The sequence below is a fragment of the Calonectris borealis genome, chromosome 25, assembly GCF_964195595.1.
Source record: "Calonectris borealis chromosome 25, bCalBor7.hap1.2, whole genome shotgun sequence".
Lineage (NCBI taxonomy): Eukaryota > Metazoa > Chordata > Aves > Procellariiformes > Procellariidae > Calonectris > Calonectris borealis.
Window position 1 is genome coordinate 5,340,539 of NC_134336.1, and position 23,778 is coordinate 5,364,316.

The 23,778-nt window shown below is 50.1% G+C and overlaps 1 protein-coding gene across 42 annotated transcripts in view; it reads left to right on the plus strand.

Annotated features, from left to right (window-relative positions):
- Positions 1-23,778, plus strand: part of EPB41 (erythrocyte membrane protein band 4.1) — a 96,383-nt gene that overhangs the window by 22,749 nt on the left and 49,856 nt on the right. For 32 of the 42 annotated variants that reach the window (XM_075173614.1, XM_075173615.1, XM_075173618.1 and 29 more), the window contains exon 1: positions 22,385-22,847. In XM_075173614.1, coding sequence (XP_075029715.1) covers positions 22,392-22,847 — 456 coding nt within the window. In that variant the 5' untranslated portion in view covers positions 22,385-22,391. Of the gene's footprint in view, positions 1-22,384; positions 22,848-23,778 lie in introns of those variants that run through there. The other 10 variants (XM_075173647.1, XM_075173650.1, XM_075173660.1 and 7 more) reach the window with 1 other exon arrangement.

A 23,778-nucleotide genomic window follows, 5' to 3' on the forward strand; every position in this document is an offset into this window, starting at 1 on the left:
TGGTGTCGGTGAGTAAATCTCCGGCTCTTTATCCTCGGGGAAGTTTGTGGAGGTGTTGGTCCACAGCACCTGGCCAGGAGTTTCTCATCAAACACCTTTCCTTGATGCGTTCTCTAATGAGGGGCGTTTGATGAGGGCCTCTTCATTTGGGGGGACCAGTTCTGCTGCAAAGCAGGTTTTTCTTCAGCCGCTTACTGCCACATTGCATCTGTTTCTTGGAAAAAGCCCGAGAAGTCGCTGCAGCTCAGGGATGCTGTGGGTGGGGAGAGCTCCGGGCTCTCTCCAGGTGTCCCAGCCTGGAGTAGAGAGACCGACCGGAGCGGGAGGCAGAGCGGGCGGAGGCGTGCCCGGCTCTGCGGATGGGGTGCTGGAGCTGGCCTGTGTTTGTGTACTCTGCTGGGTTAGTGTCTGGACTTGCTCTGCTTGCTGAAGCTGCTTTTACATTTGTGGTAATAAGCAGTGATGAATCGGAGGTGTTGCTTTAATAAGGTAGCCTTTGAGGGGCCTGCAGCAGCCCTATGGGTGCAAATCGTTTCCTATTATAAACGTGATTTTGTGTTTTTAAACTCCGCTGCAGACCTACTGGTTCCTAACCACGGTTCACCTCCGTGCAGCTTTTCTGGAGCGTTAAGAAATGGCAGATGTTGAGATCGTTCAGACTTGGAGCTGTGTTTCGTTGCTGTCGTGCATCTCTCTGGGAAAGCTCGACGCGAAGCTTTGCATCTCGAGTGGAAATTGCACGCTGGGCTCGGTGATCTTTTGCAATGATTGTTCTGCTTTCTTGGTGCTTGGCTTTTGCCATAATCTTGTGTAGATTAAGCAGGCGGCTATATGTAAAGATTTCACCTTATACTTCTCATCTGCTACGTTATTTTGATCAGTACTGTGGTTCCTTAAGTTGCAAAGAACTGTAGGATGTGGCATAGCAGGGATTTATCTTTGTCCGTTGGATGGATTAGGTAGGAATGTTCATGGCTTGTAGTTAATCCAGATTAATATTATTAGTTTCTTTACGTTCAGTCTGCTGTTTATGTTGTTTTCTGTTTATGTGAGTTTTTGCTTGTGTAATGCCGCTAACATTATGTATTAAAAGCAAATACTTTTAATTTGGCTGTGTAGATGGACGAAATCTCTTTTTTTTTTTTTAATGAAGCAGTTCCACAGAGAGGAAAATTGTGTGGGTTTGGGGTGTGTGTTTCAAGCGCTCGTACTCTTCCAGGGCACGCTCCTCCAGCCCTGCTGCCATTCTGATACAGGCTCTTGAAACAAATTCCCACGCCGACTTGCTTTAGCTGCTGTGCTCGGAGCAAGCGTCTACAGCAGTGGTTTATAATCTATAATTTATTAAGTCGCACAGCGCTTGAGCTCTGGTGCTTTTGGAGGGGACCGAGTATTTTGTATCTCCCTGATCTCGATGCAGAGCCTGGAAGACGAGCAGCTCTGGGGAGCGTTACTGCTCGCAGCGTGTTTCTGGCGGTGGGAGAGCTGCGTGGCTGGCCGGTCGCGTGCCGTGGCCATGGCCATCACGTTGTGTGCTTCCCTCCCACGCCTGTATTTTCGGAGAGCGATCCCTTCCGTCTGTTGGCGAGGGTGAGCGCCATGGGATGTCAGCCGGGCTTTCCGGCAGGTTCACACCATGAAATAACGTCCTCCGTGGCCACCCGAGGAACCCTACAGCCTGGACTCGCTCTGCTCGAACCGAGGTCCTTCTCGCAGGGGTCAGGTCAGCCTGAGTTGTAACCACAGCAAAACACACCGGGGATGGAGCCCTGCGGATGGAGGCACGGTTTGGGAGCAGCAGGAGAAGATTTGGGCTAGTTAGCTGTTTCTATGAAAAACACAATTCCTTTGAACCCGCGCGTCACCAGTTGTAGGCTGATTATTTCCCCCCCCCTTCCCCGCCCCACGTAATGCGTGTGTGTGAGAGAGATAATTAAAAGCTTTTAGTTAAATAAATAACTAAGCCGCTCACGCGGCTTTATAGCAGAATTGCAGAGTCAAACACTTGGAGGTAGAAGATGGCGTGCGCGGCTGCTGGCCCCGCAGCGTCTCCTCCACCGTTTTGTGCGAGCGCAGACCTGCGTGGTCTCAGTGCACGATTGCATGGGGGCTTCTCCCCCCACAGGGCTTGCGTATCACTAAATACAAGAGAAAGCTGCCCGCTAAGTGGGAACAGTCCCGTCCCATTGTGTACAGAGCCCTGGGCTGTATTTATGTCCCACTATTCAAACTCTGCTCCGAAGACAGGATTAATAATTCTCGCCCGGGTTCATCTGCGATGCCTGTGTGCAAATGCATCAAAAGCGTGAGCTGGTCTTTGCAATTCGCTTGTGAGATGGGGCTGGATGCTTCGGGACAGGTAACGGTATAAACCTGGAAGGGCGGTTTGGTTTTATCCCTTAGACGCGGAGCGTGGTGGAACGTTTTATATTCGAGCTCTGGTTTCTGCCTCTGTGAGCTGCCTGCCTCGAGCCAAGCACTCGGAAAATGAGAAACATGCAGCTGGTGACCATTCCTAGGGAGTTTTAAGAGACGTTTGTCATTGGGCAGGGTTCATGGAAGGGTAAAAATCTTTCAGGTCCAGCTTCAGCTGCTGTAGCTGGGAAATGTTTCTCCTCCTCCAACCCTGCCTTGCTTGCTGCCTTCCAGTTCATGAATCAAATGATAAGAGGGCCCTAAAACCAAATATCCCTGATTTCTTCTCTTAACGTGAGGGCCAGAGGAGAGCAGGATGCCCCAGGGCTTTACGGGAAGATGCAAATTTTAAGAAGTGCAGAGGCAGCTCAGGGCGGCATTTTGCAGTCTGACAAAAAAACCCCTTTGAATCCCCAAACGAAAACTGTTAGTCTGTCTTTTAAATACTGGATTCTGCGTGTACGTAGTTTTCTAGTCCTGCTTGCGGCGTCATCTTGACGTGCACATCGGTCGTTAGAGACACGAGCCGGTGGGACCCTACGGGGATGCAGCCCCTTGGGCGGACGGGGGAGAAGAGCGGCGGTGAGCTGGGCAAGGGAGCCCTCCTGTTCTTCGTATAAATGACAACGCGGCTGTTCATTTTTTGTCTGAAAAGTCTTAAAATCCAGTATTAAGCCAAAGTTTTCTGTCTCAGGTGCCTGTTTTACAAGTGTTGGCTTGGCAGTGATTGACGTGAAGATGGAAATTGGGTGTTTAAGTTGTGCGGGCGGTTGTTGGTGTGAAGTCAAAGGAAATGACACCTAACCGACATCTCTGTTTCTCCCGTGTGAGTGCGTGTAAGTGTATAGAGGCAGTAAAAAGGCCATGTACAATGCCCTGACACAGGCAGAAGGCAGAGGTGGTGTTCCCAGGCTTCTTGTAGGAGGAAGGAGTCGCATGAAAACAGCGTTTTTAGGATCCTCACTAGCAAGTATTAGAATTTGAGCAGTGAGAGACCAGGTGGGGTGAGTACCAGGCACTGCCCCCGTGTCCCTCCATCCCTCCCGGGGATGTCCCCTCCCAAGGATGTCACTCCATCCATCCTTCCCGGGGAGGACCGGCACTGCCTCCGTGCCCCCCCATCCCTCCCAGGGTTGGTGCTGGCGGCCGCTGCCGATATTGCTGCTTTTTTATCTCCAACTGCCAACTTGAAAGTATGTGTGGTGAGGAGCCAGCGAAACTCTTGGTGAATAAGCACATCAAATAGCAATACTATAAAATCGAAGCGTGGGCTGCCTGGTACAGCTGCTGGAATAACTTTCATCTAGGTACGAGTGGGGAATGTTTGGGGCTTGGGGGGGAGTCCAGCTGCAGAGAAAATGACTGTTTTCAGCTGTTTGTTTTACGTAGCTCTAGTCAAAAGGGTTTAAGGACCCCCACCTTTCTTGGAGACGGGGAACAGCTAGGAGGAGAAACTGATTTGGGAGGAAAAAATGCAGGCTAAGTTGTTTTTCTATTGATTTTCGTGTGCAGCCAGGTCTCCCGGGGTGTTTAAACGTGATGGAAAAGAGCTCTTGCAGATGCATGGATTTGCTGAGTTAATTACACAGGTCGGCTGACTTCATTCTTCAGGAGTTTCTGAAAAATAATTTAATATTGTAGAGGGCGGGCACAGGATGGACCCTGGAGCAGGGGGGTTTGTCTGTGGTGAAGCCAGGAGGAGCAACGGGGGCGATTGCGTCGACATGGGAAGGGTGTGCTGCCGATAGCGCGGGGAAGTGGCCCCGCGCTGAATTCCTCTGACTTCAGCAGCGTCTGATACCCTTTCCAGCGTGTTTCGTTAGAGGAAATAGTTTCTTTAGACTTCTCGTTGAGTTTTTTGTTGTTGTTGTTGTTGTTGTAACTGCTGCTTCTGTTATTTCCCTCCTGTCTACCTAGACGTTGTCTTCAAAAAACACTTCCTCTGTTTATGGGCGGCAGTATCTGGTTTGTTTGCTCCCGCCTGTCTCTGCGCTTCCCTTCCCTCCCCCAGGAAATGGTGGAAAAAAGCCGGAGTTGGCCGAGGAGGTCGGAGCAGCGTCTTGCCTGTCCTGGTGCAGGGATCGCGTCCCTGCCCCTCTCTGCAGCGTGGTTTGGGATGCATCGCCCCCTCGTTAGAAACGGTAACGAGAACCCAAGGGACTAGCATTCTCAAAGAATGACGAACCTGCTTGCATACCGGAGCAAGTTTTTTCCGTTTTATTTTGCTTCTGAAGTGAGATGCTTTGAGTAGCTGGTGTCTCCCATCCCCTTGGTTTTGGGGCACCGATGCAGAAAATATTCCTCTTCTTGGTTGCATTCAGGTGCACTCGATCCCCACCTGCAAACGCCCGGCTGAACGGCATCTTGGATGCTGGAGGGAAACCAGCAGTGGCATGGGTGGTGTTACTGGCTTCATATTTTGCAGCTGCTGCTCTTGGCTTATTTAAAAATGATGATTGACTCTGTCCATCTGACCTGATGATGACAAATGGAGATATTCCTTTTGTGAAGATGTAGTTTATTAAAAAAAGAGTTCCCACCCCGTGATGAATAGAGAGGGAGAGCTCGTGGAAACTGAATCTATTAGTGTTATGTGCCTGTGTGCCTCCAGAGGCAGGAATGGGACTGCATAATGAACGTGAGAGATGACTTCAGGAAAGCAAGGAGGCTTGCAATTACAGTGAAATTTGGTATTTCGCTGTGATGCTTTTCTTGCAGCTTTATTTCTTTCTATAATTGTACTGGGCTCTCCAGCATCAGTATTGCCTGGTTATTGCACTGGCGGGGTTGTTCAGGCTGGGTTTGATCCATGCAGTGCTAATTGCAGAAAAGGCAGGCGATCTAATAATGCAAATGCAGTGGGCTTAAACTTTTTTCTCCTTTTTTTGAGGTAGATGCGCAGCTGCATCTCTGCCAGCGATTAGATTCATTGCAAACACAGGTGAGGCCAGCGGCAGAGCCGGTGTAGGGAGATGTGCCAGCACCCCGTGCTTGGAGATCGATCACGCAGGAGTTCAGTAGGTCGTAAGGTTTGCGCAGAGCTAATCGGTGGCTTGGCGAGGTGCGAGCCTGCTTACGGGGTTAGCTTTGTTTGCTGGGCTAATGCTGCTGGTGGAAGTGGTTGCACATTAACTATTTCTCGTGATTTCTCATCGCAAACAGTTGTAAATCGCTCATGTAGTAGGAAGAGAGGCAAAAAGTCCTCAGCCCTGGTTTTGCTGTGCAGCGTACCACCTCCTGCCTGGGTCTTTTAAATTGAAAACAGAATTGCAAGGAAACAAAGGTCTGTGCCCTTTTGATGCATTAACTGTAAAATCAACTGAAAACCTGTCGATAGCTTGTGCTTGTTTGGGAAACAGTTTAACCCTCTGAAACTTCTGACTCTGGCAAAAAACCAAGTAGTGATTAGTTATACTGACACTAAAGTTTGATTAATTGCAACTTCCGTAACGCTTTAGCTTTACCACTAGAAAAACATCTTGGGATAGGTGAAGAACATTTGGGTTTTTTTAAACTAAAAACACCTGTTCTATTAAACTTTATCGTAATCTAACTGGGGGTGGAGAGGATGTAGGCTGGAGAAAAGCACAAGCGCCTCTGTATTCCTTCAGTTGGAAAACATCACCAGAGCTTTTCTAATGAAGCAGTTTATGAAAACAGTGCAGAAATGCAGCCAACTGCACCCCGCGAAGTCGAGCATCGTCTCAACATCCCTACAGAAGCCAAGCCCAGCAGTCGCTTGGTTCCTCCTCTCAGGAGGAAACAGCAACTTGAGAATGTGCGGCTTTTATCTGCTTTTCTGCGTTAATCTCCTTGCATCGCTTTCCCACCCACTTTCTGTGTTTTTGCCTAGTCACAAGGTGTTTCACGGGTGCAGCCAGTTCGGATGCTGCAAGTCACAGAGGTGTTTGGGAATGAGTCAGTAGAGCTCAGGACGGGGCAAGTTTCTTGAAGACAACCTGGGAGATCCCCAGGCTTTGCACAAGCTTAAAATTAAGGGTTGACTCCAAGACATAAAAAGATCCAGACTTCTTGGTATTGGCAGCTATGAGCTCTTTTAATGGTGCTTTGGGAAATAATGCTTGAAGTTTGTTGCTCTTTCAAAGAAAAGAGAGCTCCAAGCAGTGAATTACAATTTTTTTTTAAATGCAAATTGGAAAAAAATTCAGCTTGGAGCAGTGCAGATATTTGATTTTTAAGTTAATAGTTTGTCGTGCAAGTAACGAGCCAGTGTGGTATCGGGTATGGCCCCTTATGGCTTCGTAGGATTGCAGCGATCGTATACGTGATCTGCATTTACTGCGAGGAAAAATGGATGTGGCGCTTGCATTTTAATAGGTCTTTTTGGTTGAATCACTGTAAATGGGGATGTGTGTGTTTCATTCGGAATCTGAGAGTGCTTGGTATATGCCAGATGCATTAAACGAGACTGTTTGGTATATGCCACATGCAGAAAAAGCCTATGCAGCCATTGCCTGATTCCTAATGGCACGAGCATGTTTATGTTTTTGTAGCATCTTCCTATTTTAAACCATGCTACAAGTTGATTTTGCTGCTTAAAGTGAACTCCTTTTGTAAACTAGCAGCTCACTGGGTAACCACTAATTGATTTAATTGCCGCTCTTAATTTTAAATATATTGTGGATTAGAAAGGTGCGTTCTGCTGCCCCGAAGTACTCGACCGAAGCAATCCCAGATGTGCGGGAGCGGACATGTCCGCATTCGCCACGTCCCCGTGCAGTTCATGCCACCACGGTGTTCCCTGCTCGCGGTCCAGTGGGGTCTCAAGCCCTGCTGCTGAGCAAACCTGCGACGAGATGGGTTTTTCTCAAAAACCTTGTGTTTGGGAAGGTAGGCAAGGGCTGGGAGCAGAAACGAAGCACATTTTATTTCTCCTCTTGTATATAGAAGTCTAGCACTGACCTTCCCTGCTGTTGTCAAGAATGAGTTTTGCAGTGCTGTTCGTGAAGCACGTTGAAAGTGTGCGCTGCACCACGCAAAGAGAAACACAGGTTTTTTAAAAAAAAATCTAATGCTCAATTAAAAAATGGGTAGATAATTGTGGTAAAGCGATATTTCCTTCTGGCCTGTAGCTGTTTCACACAAGTGGCACTGCATCAGTCCTTTGTGCAATAGATATCTATTTGTAGAAAGGGAAAAAAGAGACCAAAGTTTATGGGATCTTTCTCAAAATCCGACAGAAGGGTGTCTTGCACTGGGGGGATTATTAAATCTGAGGAATGTGAGTTGCAAAATAACTTCTTGCGCCTCTGTCTGCAGATGCCGACGCGTTCGTGAAGGCTTCGCAAGCTGCAAAAGGTCATTCTGCGCCGTTTCCTAAGGCTCGCGCTGTGCTCCTTGTCCCTGGGCTCTGCAACAGGGAGTTGTTTCGGGTCTGACCTCCCAGCTCCGGTGTTAATGCCTGAACAGGCTCAGTTCATGATTTAAAGTGACCCGTGCTTGGAGGGAGATGGTTTTCAGGCATTTCTCCCGTAGTCTGGGGTGTTTGGGGTCTCCATCCTCCTTTTTTTGGGTTTGCCAAAGGCACTTGCAACTCGCATGAATTTATACGGCGCTGATGGTGACGTATGCCCCACATCCCAGAGATTTCCAGGTTAACGTCCCCGGTCCTGAACTGATGCTGTGTTTTGTTGAATCCCAAAGAAGAAAACAGACATTTAGCGTGTGGCTGCACGGGGGATCCGAGGGGCTGGCAGAGGCTGCTGAGATCTGGGCGTTGAGGCTACGATGACCTTCTGCTCATCCACTGTTTCACCAAACCTGTTCTTCTTGCTCAGGGCTGTTAATCCGCCAGCAAGACCGGGAATCTCTGTTTCTTTTTCCAAAGGAGAGGCTGGTCCTGGATGCCAGTGGGTTTGAAGCAGTGCCTCCAACTCCGTGCAGCGCAGCCGACAGCAAGGACAGCCCTCGTGCGCAGGGAACTCTGTAATTAATGTCGGCTCTTGAGCGCCGAGTAATTGGGAGCAGTAATTGGATGGTAGCTTAAGAGTAGAGGCATGGTTAAATAAAACAAACAGGCTTGCAATCGTAACGTCAGCAGGTAAAACGCCTGGGAAACGGCAAATCCGTACGGCAATGACGCGTGCCGCGAGCAAGGTCCGTGCTGAGCGCGGGCGCGCTTCAAAGCAAACCCAGCGAAACCAAAACGTGCAGCTGCAGAGCAGGGGCAGGTTCCTCTCCTTCCCCGGGTGCTGAAGAGGGGACACCACCCGGTAAGGCAGATATTTTTTAAGCATCTCCCTCGCTTAGGAATAAGATAATGAGATGTTCTTGATGTGGAGTTGTAATTCACTTCTAAACAGTTTTTGCAACTTCTTTAGTTTGGGGAGCTAAAGCGAGCTCAGGCTGCGGGGTGTGCATGCACCAACGTCCTAAATGGGAGACCAGCTCATTACATTTGTTTCTGTCTTTGCTTTTTACTCTTAAACCACGCTTCCTGCCGCTGTGTGGGCTGCAAAAACCAACTTGTTTTCTGGAGCTGCTGTGGCTTTTCTCTACTCTTATTTTCCGTACTGCCCTGCTAACAGCTTACACCGGCGAGGAGGGGTCTCGGGGCGAGCTGAACCCCGTCAGACCTCGTTTGCACGTTCATTATTTTCGTCTTACGGAGGAACGGGCGACCGTTTACCTTCAGCTTGTGTATATATAAAGAGAACCTGAAGGAAGTGCAAAGGAGGTGGTTTAAGGATGTATTTATTGGAGAGGTAAAGAGCTGGTTTGGTGTGAGCCGCCTGGCCGGGGAGCCTGGGTGAGCTCACCGACGCTTTTTGCTCTCTCCACTCTTTCGCCCTGGCGTCATTTGAAGGGTCTTCTCATGGCAGTTTTAGCCCGAACAATGATATCAACAGAGCTTGCAGAACAGAGGATTTGCGTGGCGTTTTATTCCCTTGTGCTGCATGAATGTGGATTTCGGCAATATTGTTGTGTGGCTCCTGCTGTCAGCAGCACAGTGAAAAGAGGAGCTCACTTGTCTGGTATTGTGGCTGGGGCACTCGCAGCCCTTTTGCAGCATAATTTTAGCTGGGGCTCTCCATTCAGTCTTCAGTACTGGATGCTGGACAAGGCCAGTAGGTTTTGAGTCCAAAATACCGAGGATAATAAGGTTTATTCTTAATTTTCTGGTGGTTTTGGTACTTGATAAATACCCGAGCCATGCTGAGTCCCTGTCAGTCTCTGGAGCTTTCAGCTGGATGAAGCAGCGTTGGGCTCAATGAGGCTTGAGCTGTGCATGAGGCAATTGCACAACTGGGATTTAAATATAAAAAAGGGAAAAACAAGCAAAGCTTCTCCAAAAAAACATGCAGTTATTCATACCGCCTTTGTATTGTTGGGTGTGTGCGCGTGCACACACACGCGCACACATTGAATAGAGTAAGGATTATTCTGAGACCTAACTTGCGAAATAAGTATCAATGGGATGCTAAATTGTGTACACAGGACCAGTAGCTTATCCAGGAGGCAGCGCTAGCCTCAGCTACGATTTATTTTAACAGGGAGATATTTAAACCAGCTGCTTTCTGTTTTCTGCCTATGCTTTATCCCTGCTAAAGGAAATATTTTGTCTTGCGTGGCTCTTCATTTATTTTAAAATATTGCAACGTATAAAAAGTTGTGAGCTGTTTACTGTTGTCTTCTCAGCCGGACGGTGGGCGGCAGCGTGCCGGCTGTGCCGCGGTGGTGTGCGTCGGCACCGGTGGCGTGCGTCGGCACCGGTGGGAGCAGAGAAAGCCGCTTTTACGACTTCAAAGCCATGCCCCGGTTTCCCCAGCGCGCACGCCTGCGGTCTGCCCGCCTGTCTTTACGCCCAGGCTCTCCTTAATGCCTTCGGGGATGTTAAGCTTCTCCCGGTGCGGCGTTGAATGCAGAATGGAAGGGAGAAGGTTGAAAGGGCTGTGGGGGGGAAGGTGTGAGCGGGCTGGGGAAGGGGGGACCCGGGTGGGGAGCAGGGAGAGGGTAGGAGGGGAGCGGCGGGGTGGTGGGGAGGAGAGCAGGTCTAGTGCAGCCGGACAGGAGGGTGGGAGAGATCCTTTTAGTGCATCTTGTCCATCGGGCAGTGTGCGGGCTTCTGGGTGGAGCGATGTTTGGATCAGCAGAATTAAGCGTGGCTGGAAGGGAAGGTGCTGCCGTGTGTTACTCAGAAATGCAAGGGCCATCCAGGAGCACCAGTATGAGACTCAGCACTAATACTGTCCTCCTAGAGTGCTGGATGGCAAAGGTGGGAGTTGAAGAAGTAGAAAATACCTCTCGAGAACTGCTCAGACATGGCAGTGCTGGTGTTCTTACAGTGAAATCAAAACCTACAAAACCCTTCCCATACCAACCCGTCGAGTCTAGAAAGGAAGGCAGCAACTGAAAACGTAAGCAAACAGCCCCTGTAATGTGGGTGCAAAGCGTGTTTCTGACCTCCTCCCTGCAGGTGAACGCAGCTTCCTTTTCCTTTCTGTAGTTTGAAGAAAGCAACGTTTGTGCACATTTCCTCCATGCAAATGATTGCAACGACCGCGAGCAGGAGGGTTGATGCAGGAGCTGAGCAGAGGGTGCTGCGGGGACCAGCGAGGATGCTTACTTGGGTCTCCAGCAGCGGGGAAAAAAGCTCGCAATGCCATGTTATCTTCCTCCCCATTTTTGAAATCAATGCTCTCCCTTCCCCCCAAGACAATATTTAATATCCTGCTTACTATTTCCTATGGCTGATAGGACAGGCTGCGCGCTGGAGCTCAGCTGCTGCATCCTAGTGAGCTATTAGTGGATTGGGATGGGAGTCCGGTGTAGTAATTCAAAGCCAGAGTGAGCACAGGCACCCCGTGGGATCACGCTGTAATGGCTCCGTGGGCAGGCAGAAGGTGTCAGCGTAATTATTTTGGTTCGGCAGCAGAAGCGGGGGTAATAAAGTGCTCGCTGGGTATTTGCTCTCCCAGAGGATCAAAGGGATTCCTGACAGCTGAGCAACTGAAATGAAGCGCGCCGTTGTCCGCCTTCAACCGACCTACCGAAAGGCGATGTACCAAAATAACCGGATTACGCATTGAAATATCGTCCCTCTATCCCGTGGGTCAATAGTGAGAGGATTGCCTGAAATGGTAACTTTTTTGCTGCAAACTTTTAACAGCTGCGCTCCCACTTTGCGGCTTCAAGCAGACTGCCGGTGGTTTCTCACCCTGTAGTCACCTCCTGCTTAAATCCTGCTGAAGTAACAGGTGATTATTTAATGAAAATCGCATTTCCGAGCTGTGCGCGAGTGTGTCTTGTTAAAGCATCTGGAAAGCCGGGTCGCCTTCTCCCCATCGGCGACACAGCGCAGCCAGTGTGGGAAAGACGGCAATTTTGATTCAAAGCCATCTCCAGTGAAAATGGTTGTTTGTAAATGTGTTGCATCAGATGTGTCAATGGATGTAATTAAGGAATGAAGACTGCTGCACACCCCTAATTAAGGGGATTAAAAACTAAAGCTGCCTGATTTCACTGCTGGGGGGCCAAGTCTTGGGTAGGGTGGTTCTGCTGCAGCCACGTCGGGTACCGAAAGGAGCAGCTCTGGGGAGGGTGACAGGACCGAGCCGCTCTGTAATTTGTGTGTAATTGCCTGCCGAGCACAGAACGAGATATTTAATCTCTGCTTTGCACTCCCTCCCATTGGTTTCTGCTCCTGGTGGGAATGGGAGGATTTTCATCCCGGGCCAGCCGTGCTGGGGTGCAGCCTGGGGAGGTCACAGTTGTCTCGCTCCCTGGTGGGTTGGTGTCCTGGGTCTCTCCACCGTCTCGGTACCCGTCACCGGCTCTTGGCTGTTCGGGACGGTGGTGTGAGATCTTCTTGCATAGAAGCAGAAGCGAGATGTGTGTATGAGGTCCTGGACGCAGGGCAGGACCTTCAGGCATCGGTGAGGTGCTTTTGCATGCACGAAACGGGCAGTGCTGTGCCAAATCTGGGGCAGTGAATGTTGTGTCATGGAAATATTAGAAAGCTGTGCTCTCTGTGGGCTTCTCCCCGGCCTTGCTAGGAGAACTACTTTGTCGTGGGATGGGGACTGCCAAGGAGGGTGTTGACACTGTGATCTCCCGTTGCTTATCTGACTCCAGGCGGGTGTTACGTGCCCTGCGGGTGCAGGATCCCTGAAGGGCGGCTGGGGGAACACCCTGCGTGCGGGAGGTGTTGCAATGCCAGCTGTGATTTTCCAGGAACCATTCTTCTCTCCGGCTTGTGAAGCCACGCCAGGGGGAAGGGTGACTTTGGGGTCACTGAGCATCATGAGCAGGAAAGATGGGAAGAAAACCATCCTCGTGGAGGTGGTGTTAAGTGTCTGGGACATGCAGTGCTCTTCTGTAATACGTGATGCTGCATTTGTCGGGGCAACGTCCTCCTGGTGGCACTTGAGTTTGTCCCAATCAAACTGAGTCAATACCTTGAGGCTTTACAACCAGCATCTGACTCTGAGGTACGAGTATTTGGGAAAACAACTGAATGACTGGTTTGCAGGCCTGCCTGTTGATTACCTGTGGACCAGGTCTGGTTGAAAACATGGTTGCACCCAGGCTTTAAATGGCGCTGGGTGTTTGCCTGCTATCCTCGGGCCCAGGCAGGAGCTCGGAGATGCGTGGTGGGATCATCCCCATGGGATGCTTTTCTGGGAATGGTGCAGACTTTGAATTAACTCATCACCTGCACTATTAAAAAAAAAAAAGGGGGGGGGGAAGGGAAGGGAAAAAAAAAGGGAAAAAAAAAAAGGGAAAGAAAAAAAAAAAAGGAAAAAACCAACCAAACAGGGGAGCTTTCTGGAGCTGGTGTCTCCCCACCTCCCTTCTGTGCACGGTGCCAACAGAAGATGCTTTGCAGTTCCTCGTCTTGAGGCAAGGTCAGCAGCTGGCTGGGGGGCTGCATCCCAGTTTGCGCTCCCCGTTGCTATTGGGGAGCCGCAGCCAGCTCGGAGAGAGCTCGTGGGGCTTGTGCTTCTGCAGGCTCTTCTGTTTTTGTTGGGCGACTTTAATTAGCTTTTAGTGGTTTCTAAAGCTAAGCTGCATGGTCATGCGAGTTTTCAAATGAGTAAAGTCTGGGTTCTTTCTGCGATACTGGGAGTATACGGCTCGAGGTTTGTGGTGGGAACAGAATCCTCCTCCTACACGAGGCTCTCGCTGTCCTGGTCTTGCCGCATGTGATGCTGAGCCCTGGAAGAAGAGGAGACTTCAGAAAAGGGGAAATGCCGAAGGCTGGCAGCTTCCTGAAACAAAGCCTTCCCCTTGCTCGGGAGCAAGCGCAGGCTGCGGGCTGCCGTGAGTACGATACCTGCGGTGGTATGTACCCACCCAGTGAAACTGGGCTTGACAAACCTCCCTGCTAGCTGACTCATTCTTCCTGGGCTTGTCGAAGCTTTTGCAGCCGCCGCAGGCGTCTCTCCCGTGGCCGTGGTGGGGCTGGGTCGTTCCAGGCTGGTGGATGCTGAGGAGGTCTCCAGCTTCTCCATCCCCGGTGTTGCTCTGCAGGTGTAAGCGACGGGGGCTTGGCCGTCCTGTTGAGAAAACCAAGAATTGAGGAATTTAGGAGGATAATTTGCAGCTGACCTTCCAGCACTCTTAGGTGGGGATTGTTAAACTTTAAAAGTGCAATGTTCAGGGCTTGCTGATAATTGCTGTAAAGGTAATTGTGCCCTTGCAGCCCCTTTCTTCACTGCTTGTGGCTCGATGGTTGCAGCGAGCACGCTAGAGCAAACTGTGTAAATAAACTCAGCTTCGTGGCTGGTACCAACTTGTTAAAACAGCAGCAAAACTACGTTGCTGCTGCCTCTGGGCAGAGCTGGTCTAGGCGGTGCGTCCTGGGGGTATCCTCACTGCAGGCTCTTGCCGGGGAGAATGAGTCTCCTTTGCATTGGGTATTTTTGGAGTGTTGGTGTCAGGAGGAGGAGAAGCAATGGCTGGTTTACAGGAGAGAAGGTCTTGAAATCAGCTTAGGGTAGCGTCGGTGCTAACTTGTTAAAATATCCTTCATATTCAGTGGCAATCTTGAAGCAGTAAGCCCAGCTTAAAGCCCGGCTTGAGGGTGCTTTCAGCTAGCGTTTACCTGGGCTTGGCGGAGGGCGAGCCTGGTGTCACCATGCCAGCCCTCCTTGTAAGTGGTTCCCTTAGATAGTTTAAATTTTGTGCGTTTATTGCGCAGCTAATCACGTAAAAATAACTGGCGCGATAGGTTATTTTTAATGAATTTTGGGCGTTGTACCAGGGTGTGGCAGCTCGTATTTAAGGCGCTCGGATGAATGCAAATTGTAATGCAGCCGTGTAACTACAAATCAAGCGCGATGTCCCCAGCACGCAGCAGAGGAACAGCCTGCGCCCGTGAGCCGGAGCCGTCGGCGCCCGCTGCAGAGCAGCAGCAGGCGATGAAGCCTGTTAAGAGCTTTTAGCATCAAGCATCCTTCTGGCTCTCGGTGCTGCAGCGGTACGTACTTGGCAGGTGCCTGTGTGTGTGTGCACGGGTGGTATTTATCTAGCAGGCGGCTCTTTATCAAAGGAGCGCGCAGGTCCCTCTTGGGTTCTAATTATAGCTTTGGTTTGGAAACAACTAAAGGGAAAATGACAAAAGCAAAAAAGCGCTTTACGCCTGTGCTTGCAAAACTGTGAGGAAGGAAAATGAGGCCTGTTATGTTAAACCTTGAGTGTAAATGAGGCACAGTGTGAGTAAACACATCTGTGTTCAGGCAGGGGGAAAAAAAAAACCCTTATGAATAACGCATGGAAAAAATCTTCCAGTTCAGCTGTTTGAGATCTATTGCTTATTTCTGTTTAACTGTTGCTTTAGAAAGCGGTGTGCCGCTGGAGGAAGAAAGAAGGCTGTTGTCATGTGCGGCGCTGGCGTTACCGACTGTTTTGCCATCGTAGCCACCCTCGGTATTCCTTCAGTGCAAAGTCGGGAGCGGTTGTGATGGAGCGACCTGCTGGGACGAAGCCCGCGCGTCCTCGGCTTTGCTCGCTCCTGACGAAGTGCCGCTCGCTTGCGAGCGTGCGGGCTGCACCCTTCCCGCTGCTTTTATTTGCACAGGTTTTTGGTGCCTGCCTCATTTCGTGCGTGCTGGGCTGCCCACGCTCCCTGCCTCTGCGGAAGGCTGGTGGACGGAGCAGCCCCCGGGGATGCTATCTGCAAAGCGCAGGTGCCGGAGCTGCCTGCGGGGTGGGGACGGGTGCCGGGGGTCCCTCCCTTCCTCCGCGAGGTCGGGCAGATACCGGCTCCTTCTGCAAAGGAGGGTTTCGGTGCGACGGCCGCCTGCGAGGCTGACCTTGCCGTTTCCTCCGCGGGGGGTTTGGTGCGGTCGGGTGGTTTGCAGACTCGTTTCTGCGGAGGGAGAGCTTCGGCAGGCGCCGTGCATTGGAGGCAAAGTGGCGTTGTTTCTGCTCTGACCTCAGCTGAAGCAGGGGTAGGGAGCCCCGAGAATTGTTTCTGCTGCTCGCTACGGGATAGGAAGCAACACTTGTATTAAACCGACTGGTTTTCTTAGTCTTTTTAGCAAACTACCGATCCGCTTCGGCGTTGCAACGGGAGAAGGGGTAGTCTACGAGCAGCTCTGTTCTGCTGGCAGCCTGGTGCTTGCGCCTTCTCTCTATTCTGGGTCCAGCTGCTCCAAGTTCAAGTGGGTCTTCTTAACATGTCCCACATGGGCAGCCTTTCCAAACCCATTGTGTAGACTCCGGTGACAAGTAGATGTTTTCATTTAAATTTCAGTGCTTTACCGATAAGCAAAGCCCATGAATTCCTGCGTAAGGAATTCTGTAGCATCCAGGAGGATTTCTGAGGATATATGGGAGGAGCTCCCGGCTCCCTTCGGTTGTAATGCACTTACTGCTCCATTTAGTCAGGTCATTTTATAAGCCCAGTCTTCGATTTGACATAAATGATTTGCTTTCAGCAGATGGTGAGCTACTATTTTTTGCCCTCATTTAAATAGGAAAGCTGTACGACACCAGAAGATGAAAGAGGGGCATGGTGCTGCCGACATACAGTAGATTACGAGGACTGGTCTAGTGAGAATTAAATCCGGGCGATTGTAATGTGCCATCTGTGTTGTGTTGGGCGGTTTATTTTTCCCCCGTTCGATGGGGCTCCTGAAGTCTCCTCTTACCCTCCGGCTAAGGCAGCGTACCCGGCTGAGCCACAGCATCCCTTTTGTTCAGGACCCAAAGTACCGGCACAAAAAAAATGATGCAGGTTAATGCTAACAGTGGTTATAAAATGCCAGCGCTAATTATTCCTCTAATAAAATACAGTAAATAAATTTTGAAAGGTTCTCGTGCTTTATAGTATTTTAAAGTTGTTTGAATTTCTTGTTGAGAGACTTATTTTATTGCGTTTGAATTTCTTACTTTGTTTAAAAAAAAAAAACCCACAAAACCAGTTCTCTGCTGTGTTTTTCTAACTGTAGTAAAAATCGCATGTAGGATACGTTACTCGAACACGCGCGTGGGGCGAGTCCTGCTTGGGGTGGTTGCACTTTCCTCCTCTCCCACCCGCAGACGCAGCTTTGTTGCACAGGCACCAGGTCTTGAAAAAACTGAATTTTCAGCCTGTGCTATCTGTTCCAGAGCGATGTTCCGTGTAGTTTCCCTGGTGAATTGTGTGCTTTTCACACATATTATGAAACGGGAAGGACCGCATTTTTAAAAGAAACCACACTCTTGCTGAAACTATTTGATTTTTGCCTATTTTTAGCAGAAATTTCTCTCTTATCGTTGTCTCCAGCTCTTGCTGGAGCAGTAGCGTTTGGCAAAGCCACGCATTTTTGGGTAGGAAGGTCAAGACAGTTTGTTCCAGCAGCGTGATTACCATTATCTGGCGTCGGGCATCGCTGCGAAACAGTTTGTGTTTCTGAGGAATGAACCTCCCCGGTGGACAGTCCTTTTTCTTCTCTCTCTGAAAGACTGAAACACTGGGAATTAAGTAAGTTATGGCGTGAGCTATAAATCTTTTTTCCAGGCTTGGAAGCAGGGATAAGTAAGCTTTTACTATTACTGCGCTTATTTGTCTGCCTAAATAAGAGAGACTGGAGCACGCTGACAGGTAGGAGACAGTGATAGACGCGTATCTAAATATTAGTGTTTCTTTGAGCCTCTGTAACTTGTCACGAAACAGCCTAAACGAGCAGCATCGTTAGTTCCAGAGAGCTAACGCACCGTCACTTAATGACAACCTTCTGGGAGCACAGGCGCAGTGAGTGAGTAATTCGGCATCCTCCGGGCTCGAAGGCTTTCTCGGCAGGGAGCCGTTGGGATCTGTTGAGCTGCTCTAAAATCTGCATTTTACATAAATTGCTGTGCGTGTGTGCAGGCTGCAAAAGGGGAACGGTTTGACTTGGAGGGTGGTTGTCTTTCGACGTCGGCAAGAGCAGAGCCCGTGGAATGGGGTGGCGTTGAAACCGAGTTTTGCTATCCTCTGCTCGCCAGGTATTAATTAGTGTTGGATCAAACCATCCACGTTAGGAAGAGGATGAGCAATGAGCCGTTATACTCCATTTAAGCCTCAAGTCTATTTTGTTTAAAGGATTTTGATGCAGAAAAGCAGGGTGACAACGAGCCTGCAGAGATGTTGTGTGCTCCCTACAGCCGTGGCCTTGGGTAAAGACAGGGGGGTGAGCCCTGAGACTGGGGGGGACTGGGGATATTTGGGTGTCTCTGCAGGGGACAGGTTCATAAGGTGCCCCTGCAGCGGTTTGCTTTGACGTTTGGTGTTCCGAGATGGCTGATACCTTTTAAGAAGAGGTGTGCGGGGCTCCCTCTTCATCATCGAAGCACCGATGTTCCCGGCAGTGCTGTGGGACACCGGGAGGTCCGGGTCCTCTGCTGGGGGCTGATCTGGTGCAGGTGGAGGGGGGGATGCTGTCGGTGGGGAGGTCACCTGCGGCGCGGGTCTCCTCGAGGGGGAGAAGCCTATTTGTCTTCTCCCCACAGGCTGCTCTGGGTGTGTTTAATTACCTTTGCTTCAGATTGCTTCCTGTTGCTAAAGTCGTCTTGTCTTAAGGATGTTCTTAAACTTTAAAGTGCTTAAATATAAATACATACTTGAACTCTTTTCTGATGAGATTTTTACTTTGAAATCTCGATGTGGGATCATATCTAAGTTTTGCTGTGATTTGCTTATTTCCGTAGCGTTAAACGCCTTCTCTACACTAGACTTGTGAAGAGCCTGCTTTTTACAGGCTGTCTGGCACCAAACCCTCATCCTCTACCAAAAAAAACCCCAAACCCAGCACGTACAAGTGTGGCAGCTCGGAGCAGGAGGTGAGCAGCACTGCTTGGGTGCTCCCACAAGAGCAGAGCATCCTCCTCCGGCGTCCTGGGAGCTCCCGAGGCACCTACAGGCTCTGCAGAATTGCCTTGTGGAATAGCAATGGGAGAAAATTTAATTAAAAAAAGAAAAAAAACCAAAAACCCAAAACAAACGCTTGTGGTTTGGCTGTGGGCAGTGCTTTCTCCAAATAACGAGTCAAAGAGGAGCGGAGCGGGAACCTGGCTCTTCGTGTGGGCTGGGTTGGAAGCAAAACGCTACTTAGCAAACATCTCCGTGCAGCAAAAGGGCTTTTTTTTTTTAAATAATACGGCCTCTCGGTTATGTTGCTTGCTTACAGATCTCTTTGCTTTCGGTCGAGGGCTTAGGGGAAACCATTCCTGAACATAAAACTTCAGAGGGAGGGAAGCAGCCGTGAGCCCACGCGGCGGCCGAGCGCGCTTGGGTCTTGCAGCAAGATGTTTGCCTGCACCCAGCGAGTTACTGGTGCCGGCTGCCGCTATGAAATGTTTATTGGGAAGGGCTGGGAAGGGAAGGGCTCGTACGTGCCCATCTCTGCGTCCCCAGCCCTGCCGAGGGGATCTGGCCAAGCTGCGAGGCGGTTCCCGGGGGATGGAGGAAAGATGCGGAGACGTTTGCTTGTCGCCAGCGAGACCCACCTTCCCGTGCCAGGAAAGGTCCGCGACTGTGGCTTTGAAATCCAAACAAGTAAACATTTCGTCTTCCAGAAATGTTGGTTATTTAAAGAGAGAAAACTACTTCCAGAGGAAATGTTTGTTTGTGGACTGTCCCTCTTGCTTACCGCGGCTGATAAGAGCTGCTCTTCAGCTGTGCCCTCCCTGCAGTCGTCATTTCAAGAGCCTCAATCCTTTTTATTTTTAAGAGCGATGCGCTTCCAATGTGGGTTTAGATAATGATTCTTACAACTATATTTATTCAAAACAAACGCAGTAGGAAGCAACTACAAAGCAGACTGGTGCAAAAGGGAGCTTGCTATTTTTCTGCGTTCGTTGGGACAGTCTTGCAACGCGTCCGGGACGTCAGGAGCTTTGCCGCGGGAGCTGGCCGTGGCAGGTCCGTCCTGCGTCATGGGCTCGGGGTGGTGTGCGTTTGCCCCCTGCACCGCCTTGTAGCATCTCTAGGAGTTTTTGGAGAGCTGTTGATAGCGTGAATTGGCTGCGTGGTGGCTGGGGTGACTCTGCAGATGGAGCCGTGTGTTGCTAACGGGGTCAGCAGCATCCACGCACGCTGGCAGGGGATCGCGGCAGGAACAGAAACAGCAGCGAGAGCTGCAGGAGCAAGTCAGCGGGTGCTGCACCTGCAAACCGCTCGCAGCCCTGTGCCCTCCCCATGAGCGCGCAGCCCCTTCAAAACCTCTCCTGAACCGAACTGCAGATATTTCTGGTTTAGGGAAGAAGGAAATTCAGCGTTGCAGATTTTTTTTTTTGCTTTCCCCCCCCGAAGCGAGCGGCAGGCACGAAGCTGCCCCCTCCTCGAGGGTGGTGGTGGGAACCAGTGGGATGCCGCGTGAATCCGCCGTAGCCTTTCGTTTAACTTGGATTTTACAGCTTTCTCGCAGAGCCTGTTCTGTGATAATCTCGCAAAAACAAACTCCTGCAAGACTTCTGGGGAAACGAGGTGACGTAACGCCCAACTCAACAGCGTTTTGGAGAGTTACCCTTGCGCGCCTTGGTTGGGCTATGCCAACCTGTCCTGTCTTCTCCTGTGCAAAGCACCGGAGGAGGAGAACCGATGCAGTGTGGTTTTCTGCACATCTGCATCTCCGTCTAGCTCGGAGCCTTGACGCATCTGGGGTTCGGCAGCGTCTTTGCCTCGCGATGTCCCTGGTGCATCAGGTGCCCGCGGACGCCCGTGCAGGCTGGCTGCTCGGGTGCCCGTTCTCCCAGTGCAGGTATAAAGCTGCTGTTTCAGTGGCCTCCACCTCTCCATTGGGTTTGGAGAAACCCAGAGCAGCTCACCGAGGGGAGATGGTGTGTAGGGCATGAAGCTTTAAACCTGGCTTCTGCAGGAGGCCAGGCTAAAACGGGCCCTGCAGCTCATCCCCAAAGCTGGCTGGTGGGGCTACGGCCAAGTGAAGAGGCTTCAAAGAGTTCAGAGAGCCTGTCCCAAATCTGACGCAGCTCCAAGTCACTCCGATGGGAGCACAGACCCTGTGGGTCACCATCCCTGCTTTTACAAAAGACCTCCCTGCAAAAAAAAACCCCGAAAAGCTAAAATTGAAAACAAAACAAATCTTGTAAACCCAGGAAATTTGCATTGCTGGGGAAACAAATTCAGTGAAGTTCTCTAATGCTGCTTTGTTTTAACCACAGCTTTAAGAATAATATTAAATGCAGGGGAAGAGTACTTTGGAAAGCGAAGAGGCCCTCTGGTTATTTTGGCAATCAGGATAAGTTAAATTAAAATTGTTGAGTGCAATAATACGTAGGAGGGTGACATCTTGAAAAGTTTCTTAATTTTAAGTATGTGTTTTGAACAAATGTTTGTATGCCGAGGCTTGGGCTGGTGGGGTTGAAAGGCGTGTTGGATTATATGCTATTCGCTCTGTGTAAGCAGTGGCAATTTATTGCTGCAGATAGACGTGATGCAACGCGCAAAGATTAGTTCTATCCTCTCTAAAGCACGATTATTTTGGGTCCTCTTTATACCTTAAATAGATATTCTTCTCATGTGATTTCCATCTTTTTGTGTCAACAGCCCAGGCTAAAGTTGAAATAAATATTGCATCAGCTTAAGAGCCCAGGCTCTGAAGAAATCTGCTCTCCGTTGTGGGGATTGTTTGGAAGCCTTTTCATTTTACATTTTTCCAACTTGCAGTGCAAAGATCTCATGAATCCTGAAGCCTGCTCTGTTTCACTGGACCTTTCTTGTGCAGATCACCGTTGTTGATCAACACTGATGAGTCCCATCTGGAGCAGAGCATCAGTGTGGTTCACGGTGTTTAAATGTCCCGCTTTTTAGTTCATGGTGAGGATCTGTCGCCTCTTTCAGGGACATTTAGAAGTGAGCAGCTGTTAAAATTTGTTGTGGCCATGCAATTTTTGACTCTCAAGTAGCAGATTTCTCCTTCCAGTTGCAGTTGCGGAGAAGGATGCTGTAACACGGCAAGCCATCGCAGGCCGTCTGGTGTTTTGGCATGGCGTGGTAGGAGGTTGCCTGGTCATGTGTGTGTCCTCATACGGTTGGACTCAATGATCTTAAAGGTCTTTTCCAACATAAATGATTCTATGATTCTCATCTGCTCCACTCCCACAGCCAGTGCTGCCAGAGGGGAACAGGGACTTGGAGGAAGAGAGGACCTCAGGACAGCCCTGTGGAGCAAGACCTTCTGCCATCTCCTTCCCTTTCCCTAATCTTGTTTCCATTTTTTAATCATTTGCTCTTGTCAGGCTGCAGACCTGGTGCCAGGGCATTTAGCAGTTTGGAGTCAGCATCAACCAAATAGTGGAAGATGCGTGGGCAAATGTCGGTGGAGATGTTTCTATCAAAGCAAACCTTAGCAAAATGAATGATTTGTTTGCTCTTAATGACTTTGTAGGCTGGAATCGGCAGGACGGGGTGGTGTGACTGGGGAAGGTGGTGTGTCTGTGCTTGTGGCTTGGTTTGAATAGCTTAATGCAGACTTAAATGTTGGAAAGCTCTTCACTGAGACCTTTCGCACCTCTCTTACAGCATCATCATGACAACAGAGAAGAGTCTAGCGGCGGACGCCGACAATTCAGAGCAGCAGCAAGCCAAGGAGGAGGAAGGAGCTGCTGAAACCCAAAAGCAAGAGGCTTCCCTCGAAGAAGGGGCTCAGCAGACGTCGGAGGGACAGCCTGCAGCGGGGCAGAAGCAGAAGGCCTCCAACGGCGATACGCCCACGCACGAGGAGCAGAGCAAGAAGGAGTGCCGCACCTCTGAGGGCCGGGGTCTCTCCCGCCTCTTCTCATCCTTTCTCAGGAGGCCCAAGTCTCAGGTGTCCGAAGAGGATACTGATGCTCCTAAAGAGGTGGGAGGCGACCAGAAAGACCTGGGATTAGGAGCCAGCCCTGATGAAGACATCTTGGTGAAAGCCCCAATTGCAGCTCCTGAGCCTGAGCTCAAAACCGATCCATCACTAGACCTCCATTCCTTAAGCAGTGCAGAAACACAGGTAAAACACCCTGTTCCGTGTGGCATGCTCCCTTCTGTTCTTGAAAACATGTCTTTTCAGCCAAAACTATAAAAAACTTCATATCCTAGGATGGTGAGCTTGATCAGAAAAACTCATGAGATGCTAAAAGGCCCGTTTCAGCTCCCTGTGTTGCATCGCTTGCTTCCCACTCTTGCGTTCCTGTATCAGGCTGTCCTGCAAAGTACCTGCTCCTGAAATCACTTCACAGCAGAAATTCAAACGCCCCGTGCTGACTCTTTACTCTGCCGAGGCATGGAAAGTCACATCAGAACTAGGGTTCATATTCGTAATTCACGACGGAGCGGTTGCTCGTCGGGATGTCCTTGGTGTGTGCAGAATAAAGGCAGGTCAGCGGTGTCAGGTGGGGCTTGCAAGAGGACGTGGATTTGGGAAAGGGTTTCTTCAACTTCAAGGAGCGCAAGCGTGGCATTTCAGGACTTGGTCATCTGTTCAATCCGGGCTGGTGCTGAGCCTGCCAAATACAAATATTTTCTGCTTATGCATCATGTAGACAGGGATTTCTGCACAGCATGTGGGCTGAACCCAGCTCCTAGTAGCCATCTGATGTCTGCTCTTTACAGCCAGGGTCATTTTTCATGCAAAATTTAAAGTTTTAAAGCATGGTAGAAACTGAGGCAGAGCCACCCACGGGGAGACATTCACAAAGCTGGTTATTGATTTGGGGGTGTTGGATGCCCTCTCTTACTCCTGGGGTAACTGCAGCTCTGCCGTTACTAGTGCGGCTGCCCGGAGTTAGAGAAAGGCGGGTGCCCCTTCTCCTGGGATGGGGGTTTCTTACAGCCCCACCAGCTCTGTGCACGTAGCACATTCGTGGTGAAATAATTTGGATTGCTTATCCCGCTGCCTTAAGTTTCGAATGGGCTCCAGAGGGGTGTTACATATCTGCAAA